The 7,981-nt window shown below is 37.8% G+C and overlaps 1 protein-coding gene across 1 annotated transcript in view; it reads right to left on the reverse strand.

Annotated features, from left to right (window-relative positions):
- Positions 1 to 4,325, reverse strand: part of Ppp2r3a (protein phosphatase 2 regulatory subunit B''alpha) — a 95,266-nt gene extending 90,941 nt beyond the window's left edge. Inside the window, exon 1 of the mRNA XM_032910210.1 lies at positions 1,895 to 4,325. Within this exon, the coding sequence (XP_032766101.1) occupies positions 1,895 to 3,886 (1,992 nt within the window). The 5' untranslated portion in view covers positions 3,887 to 4,325. The remainder of the gene's footprint in view (positions 1 to 1,894) is intronic.
- Between the last annotated feature and the right edge of the window lie 3,656 nt (positions 4,326 to 7,981).

Consider the following 7,981-nt stretch of genomic DNA (forward strand, 5'->3'; position numbering starts at 1 on the left):
AAAATTAAAAATCCTTTGAAATTATATTTTATTATTGTGTGCGTGTATGCATGGTATGTTTGTGTGAGCACACATGTGCAGGTGCAAAGGACAGCCTGTGGAGTGAGTTCTCTCCTTTTATCATTACAGGGCCCAGGAACTGAATGAACAAACCTGCATGGGAAGTGCCTTGACTCTCTGAGCCATCTTGCTGGCCCTCAGACAAAAATTTTAACAAGGCTAAAATAATATTTAGATATTTGTTTATTTTCAACACAGGTTCTTCCTATGTATCTCTGGCTGTCCTGGAACTCATGTAGATAAGGCTGCCTGCCTCTTGAGTGCTGGGATTATAGGCATGAGCCACTGTGCCTGACATTAAGTTTAATTTTTAAACTTGGCCACATAAGCTTTATCTCTAAAATTCAACTTCTAAAAATTACATAATGTTGAGGAATATACAAATGGCATAAATAACCCGAGAAACTTACTAGATATCGAGCGCCCAGAGCAGAAAAGTGACATACAGAAACTACTAAGGCCCTCTGCCCATCTTTCCTGGTCATACCTTTTCCCCTTCTCCCAGGCTATCTTTCTGAACATTGTATTTGTTGTATTCCTGCACTTGGGCATATTTTTAGTACAAATGTGTGCATTTCAAAATAATTCATCTATTTTATAACTTGCTTTTATTGATTTGGCTTTATATTTGTGAATGAATACATGTCAATATTTATAAACTCTATATGGTAGATATTAGGTTTAGTAAATAGTTGATGTGCTTCTATACATGTAACAAATTTCCAGTCAGGAACAGTAGAGTATGAGTCAAAGTAAAGTCTGTCATATTTGGAACAGACCGTTAACAACACCATTCTTTTTTCTTCTTGATGAACTCACAGACTACATATGCTACATATTCTAGGACAACATTAAAAACATGGAGGCTACATCAAATTGAGTCCTTAAATAGGATGACAGAGTCCCTTCCTAACCCACGGACATTCTCAGAAAGACTAATCATGCTTCACTGACAAACACCTCTACATAACTGGGCAGATAACTGTCCTTCTCCAAGTAGCCACAATCAGTAAAGTAGTGGAAAATTAAAAACCTTTTGGAAAATGCTTCTTTGACTCTAGATTGTTACTTATCTTACATGCATAGAGAAACCTCACACTGGCGGTACTTTAAGGAAGTGTTTAAACACACTGTTCAGGAACATTAGTTTTGTCTCATCAAATTTTTAGCTCTTTAAGAATCAGGATGTCAGAGGATGGCCTTGTTGGACATCAGTGGGAGGAGAGGCCCTTGGTCCTGTGAAGGCTCGATGCCCCAGTGTAGGGGAATGCCAGGTCAGGGAGGTGGGAATGGGTGGGTGGTTGGGGGAGCAACCTCATAGAAGCAGGGGAAGGGAAGATGGGGTAGGGGGTTTCCGGAGGGGAAACTAGGAAAGGGGATAACATTTGAAATGTAAATAAAATATCCAAAAAAAAAAAAAAAAAAAAAAAAAAAAAAAGAACCAGGCTGTCAGGTACCCTTGTACCTGCACCTTATAGAAGGTGCGCATATGTGAAGGGCTGGTTTTTTGTTACCTGGGAAGGATTAATATTAAGTTATTTACTCTGTTTAAGTGTCATGTTTCACTGCTCATGTCTGACATGAGTATAGCAATAGATACTAAGCCTAAGTAACTTTCTTTTAGCCACAGAATTTAAAAGGAAGAGAGAGTGTATGAATAGAACAGGTAAAAACAACCTGTTTGATTCAAATCCTTTGCTTTTTTTCAACTAAACTGAGATCATTCCTAGCACAGAATTTAAAGTGGCTAACAAAAATAGTTTGTGTTTATACATTTCACAAACAATAAAATGTATTTGGAAATTTCTCAAAACTTGTAATTTTTGGATCTTACCTTGATCACTTCTGGTGTCTGTTGAATCAAAACAACTGAAGTACTATCTTTGGGTTTCTCACCAACAGGGCTCCTACTGACTGATGGAGTGGGCTGGGAGGAAGTTGTCAAAGTTTCCTGCAGAATTTGCATCATTTCCTTTTCTTGTGATAGGCTCCCTCTGCTTGACTTGCATTCAACTAGTTCTTGAGCAAAGTCTTCAATGCTTTCCAGAATTCGAAGTAAGAGGGCTCGGTCCTCTTCCTCTATTTTGTGTCCATTGTTTTCAATAATCCTTGTTAGACAAGAAGGTGAGACTTTCTCTGTAGCTGAAGAGACTATAGGTTTAGGCTCAAGATCTTTGTGGATCTGACCAGTCAAATGACTATGACTATTTAGAGAATTGATGCTTTTACCCTTGGCAAGTGGTTCTCCTAGAGAGGTCTCCATCTTCTGTGAGAATGATTCCAAATCCATTAACAATTTGTCGATCTCTTCTTGACTGTTAGGATTCATAAAGTGCCTCTGGGCTCTGAGTTCTGTAGGAGGAACTGCTAATTCAGACTCTTCCTTAGGTGGACAAACTACCATTGGCTTTTCAAATATCTTACTGATTTCATTTTGCACTGGGGCAGGACATTTTTTAAGATAAGTATCATGGTCTGAAAATTCTTTATGTTCATTTACCTTTAATGGTTCCTGACCTTGTCCATTATCTGCTTTTTGTCCTTTATCTAATAATGACTTCTTTCCATCTGACTCTTCTTCAATATAAAGAGTTTCCATTAAGTTACCAGAAGAAACATTCTCTAAATGGTTTATGGTTAATGACGGTGATTGAAGCTGCACAGGTTTTAGAGTTCCAGGATCGTTTACCTCCAATCTACACAAGGAATTTGTGTTGTTTGGAGGGGTTTTTATAGTATCCGTTTGTTTAAAATTATGCATGTCATCTTGCAATTCAACAGTCTGAAACTGTCTGGAGTCAAGGGCTGAGAGGTGGACGATATCTTCATATTTAGGGGGCTGTTCAGTCCCATATAATGGGGAGAATGGAGTCAGTTGTAAGTTAGGTACATTATTGACAAGCTCTGTCAAATCTACAGTCTCATTACTCCCAGACTGCACAAATTCAAATGGTAACTTTCTCAGGTAGTAAGCTAACCTGGTCATTACATTCATATAGACGGTTTCAGAGTTAGACACTGCGTCACTGCCACTTCCTTCATTGATGCTTCCTCCTGACTTTTTCTTTATGCATTGTTTTATGATGTCTGTACATTTTTTCAAATCTTCAGAGCATTTCAGTAAGATGTCCAAGCACATTTTTATGTCTGTCCCAGAAGAAAAATGATCTATTTTATGTTTTTCCAAAATCTGTGTAACTAGATCTTCTTCAGACAAGTTCTGAAAAAGCATGGAAGTTAGGCTTGTATCTAGTGAGTTTCTATGAGATAAAGACTTTTCCTCAACTGAGGAACTCCGGAGTAAGCCAAAGGATGGGGAGGTCCCATCGTTACTATAATGGCCACAGAGTAAATCCAAATCAACCGATCGCCTATTAAATGAGTCAGATTTAACTTTTCTTCCTTTTTTGTAAGCTGCATGATTTGAATTTCTGAGTTTTTCAAGGGAAAATTCTTTTATTTTCCCACTGGCAAAGCTGATTGCTTCTCCTGCAATGTCCTTTAAGTTACAGGTATTCTGAAATGTGGATGCTCTCTTGGACCTGGGTATGCCTGTGAGGGCCTGATGGGGATAGTCTTCAGCTGAGGAAAGGCCATTTTCATGAGACAAAAACACAGAGTTCAGATCCACATCTTTGAACTGAGACACAGGGATGTGCAAGAGGTCTGCACAAACACTATGATGCACTACAATGCAGTCTATTCCATGTGTGAAGGTATGGCAGGTTCCAGTGCAATAATGTATGGCTTGTTCAAAACGCCGGTCTATCACTACACTGCTATAATGGTTCACAGTGCTAACCACGAGTCTGTAAGTTGCTGCCATAATATCAAATTCACTCAATGCTAGGACTTAGAACTTGATAGAGTTTGCTTCAAGAAAATTTTCCTAAATGATACTTTGCTGAAAAAAATATTTAATGACAATGTTCAGTGGTTTCTTACAAAATATAGTAACTTTTCCATGAAGGGAAATGTTTAAATTTGAGGTTTGGTAGCTCTCACTATACAGTAGCTGCTGCACATGTATGCTTATACAGCAAGTCTAATAACTTAGATATGGTACACTTTAGTAACATGATACTATACGATTATTTCTATGGAAGAATATCTTCTTTTAACTCTTCTGTGGTTCTATAAACTGTCGTATAAATCTTAGTTGGTGGTACAGGAGAACTGTGATAAGGGAGTCCTCCCAGGCCTTAAGTGATCCATTTTTTATTTTGGTGAGCGACAGAGAAACCTAGAATAGAAGAAGAAAATAATTAAGCACATGCAGTTAATCAATGATCTCTGGTCTTCAGCACATCATTTGTTGCTGATATTTACTGTAGGTCTTTGTTTTCTCGAATTCAGTACTTCACGTAGTACCTCAACTCTGCCTTCTTATAGATGCCTAATTGATACTTCCTGTATGGCTCCTCTTGCCTTCTTGGATGACAATACCAAGCTGATATCTACCCTTATGGCTTGTGGAACAAGAATAGTCTTTTGGGAGGGCAGTAGTGGTGCATCCCTTTAACCCCAGCGCTTAGGAGGCAGAGTTAAGTGAATCTGAGTTTGAGGCCAGCCTGGTCTATAGAGCAAGTTCCAGAACAGCCAGAGCTACATAGAAAAACTGTCTAGAAAAACACTAAAACAAAACAAACAAAACAAACAAACAAACAAACAAACAAACAAACAGAATAGCCTTCTGACTCACTTCCAGTCCTCTTGACATGTTTCTAAGCCACCTATCCCCAGAGTTCCTACTTCTCCACTGCACATATTGTCTGCGTCCATCAACCTAACCTCTTCTCACAGATTGCCAACACTCAGGCTGTTCCTCTGTAGTTGGAAATTATTCTTCTATCAACTTCTCTGTACTTACATACAGAAAAACAACCTTCATTAACGTTCTTGCTCCCATATTTTTGGATCATATTCATGTACATATCTCTTTCTCTTTCTCTCTCTCTCTCTCTCTCTTTCTTTCTTTCTTTCTTTCCTTTTTACCAGATTCATAGGATTACTTTAATCATCATTACTTGAAAAAAGAAAAACCCAGGTTGTAAAATCTGTAGTAGTTGATTTCCAAAAATGTCAATATACTCATTTCATCACAAGCCACAATGCCTACTCTGCCCTCTGCTCTAAGGTCTAGTGGTGGGTTATACCAATGAGTGAAGTCATGGCTCTGCTCTTACTGAGGTGAAAATGTAGTTAGAACAAAACAGTAAAATGTAAATAAACAAAATCCAATAGATAATTTTTATTGAGAAAAATGAAGCAGGGTAAGGATTCAAAAAAAATAAAGGTGTTTAATAATAGAAGAGGCAACTTTATAGACATCTGAACAAAGATCTGTAGAAGGAGAGGGAGTGGGCCAAACAGGTACTATCAGATAGATCATGTCAGGCAGATAAATCATAAGTGCAAAGGGCCTGAGGTAGGAACCTACATGATTTACTACAAGGATAAGGAGATTAGTGTGGTTGAAGCAGAGAAAGCAAGAATAGTATAAGAAATAAGGTATTAAAGGAAAGGTAGAGTCTAAGCATGCATGAGCCATAGATGTCTATAGTAGAACTGAGTTTAACTGTGAGTGCACTGGGACACAATTCATGAATTGCAAGTAGAGAAACCACCCAAAGAGAGTCACATTTTAAACTGATGGTTTCAACTGTTGCTTTCAGGCACATAGAAGACAAGAAAAGAAACAGGGAAATAAACAGGATTGCAATGCTGGGAAGCTAGGACCAAGATAGTAACAGTGCCGCAGATGTTTAGATGTATCTATTTCAAAGGTATAGCCAACCTTTGCTGAAACACAGAATGTGGACTATGGATGAATCAAGAACAGTGCATCAAGGCAAGATAGTAAAAATAATTACAGCAGTGAAGGAAAATATAAGTCTCACTGACTCATCGCTGTCATTGGTTGTTTGTTTTGAGACACAGTGTCACTATGTAGCCGTGGCTAGTGTGGAACATGCTATATAGACCAACCTGGCACTGAACTCACAGAAATCCACCTGCTTCTGTCTCCTGAGTACTGGTATGAAAAGTATGTTCCATTATGCCTAGCACTACTGGCATTTTAATAATAAAAATTTTTACCCATTTAAAAACAAAGGTGTGTTCATATTTTATTTCTTTTTTTATCGCATTGTATATTTACATTTTAAATGTTATCCCATTTCCCAGTTTCCCCTTCAGAAACCTGATATCTCATGCTCCCCTCCCACCCTCCTGCTCCACCTTCTGAGATCTTCTTCAATTTCTTTCTTTAGAGACTTGAAATTCTTACAGATCTTTCACTTGCTTAATTAGAGTCACACCAAGGTATTTTATATTATTTGTGACTATTGTGAAGGGTGTTGTTTCCCTAATTTCTTTCTCAGCCTGCTTATCCTCTAAGTAGAGGAAGGATACTGACTTGTTTGAGTTAATTTTATATCCAGCCACTTTGCTGAAGTTGTTTATCAGGTTTAGGAGTTCTTTGGTAGAACTTTTGGGGTCACTTAAGTATACTATTATATCATTTGTAATAGTGATATTTTGACTTCTTCTTTCCAATTTGTTTCCCTTTGACCTCTTTTTCTTGTCTAATTGCTCTGGCTAGGGCTTCATATACTATACTGAATAGGTAGGGAGAGAGTGGGCAGCCTTGTCTAGTCCCTGATTTTAGTGGGATTGCTTCAAGTTTTTCTCCATTTAGCTTGATGTTGGCTACTGGTTTGCTATATATTGCATTAACTATGTTTAGGTATGGGCCTTGAATTCCTGATCTTTTCAGGACATTTATCATGAAGGAGTGTTGAATTTTGTCAAATGCTTTTTCAGCATCTAATGAGATGATCATGTGCATTTTTTCTTTAAGTTTGTTTCTATAGTGGATTACATTGATGGATTTCCATATATTGAATCATCCCTGCATCCCCAGGATGAAGCCTACTTGATTATGATGGATGATCGTTTTGATGTGTTCTTGGGTTTGGTTTGCGAGAATCTCATTGAGTATTTTGGCATTGATACATTCATAAGGGAAATTGGTCTGAAGTTCTCTTTGTTGGGTCTTTGTGTGGTTTATGTATAAGTGTAATTGTGGCTTCACAGAACGAATTGGGTAGTGTTCCTCTGTTTCTATTTTGTGGAACAGTTTGGACAGTATTGGCATTAGGTCTTCTATGAAGATCTGACAGAATTCTGCACTAAACCCATCTGGTCCTGGGTGTTGTTGTTGTTGGGAGACCTTTAATGACTGCTTCTATTTCTTTAGGAGTTATGGGACTATTGAGATGGTTTATCTGATCCTGATTTAACTTTGGTACCTGGTTTCTGTCTAGAAAATTGTCCACCTCATCCAGATTATCCAGTTTTGTTGTGTATAGGCTTTTGTAGTAGGATCTGATGATTTTTTGAATATCTTCAGTTTCTGTTGTTATCTCTCCCTTTTCATTTCTGATTTTGTTAATTTTGATCCTGTCTCTATGCCTTCTGGTTAGTCTGGCTAAGGGTTGGTTGATTTTCTCCAAGAACCAGCTTCTTGTTTTGTTGATTCTTTGTATAGTTCTTTTTGTTTCTATTTGGTTGATTGCAGCCCTGAGTTTGATTATTTCCTGTCATCTACTCCTCTTGAGCGTATTTGATTCTTTTTGTTCTAGAGCTTTTGGGTGTGCTGTTAAGCTGTTAGTGTATGCTTTCTCCAGCTTCTTTTTGGAGACACTAAGAGCTGTGAGTTTTCCTTTTAGCATTGCTTTCATTGTGCCCCATAAGTTTGGTTATGTTATGCCTTCATTATCATTAAATTCTAAAAAGTCTTTAATTTCTTTATTTCTTCCTTGACCAAGTTATCATTGAGTAGAGCGTTGTTCACTTCCATGTGTATGTAGGCTTTCTGTTGTTTTTGTTGTTATTGAAGACCGTCTTAGTCCGTGGT

Source organism: Rattus rattus, chromosome 8, assembly GCF_011064425.1.
Source record: "Rattus rattus isolate New Zealand chromosome 8, Rrattus_CSIRO_v1, whole genome shotgun sequence".
In the NCBI taxonomy this organism is placed as follows: domain Eukaryota; kingdom Metazoa; phylum Chordata; class Mammalia; order Rodentia; family Muridae; genus Rattus; species Rattus rattus.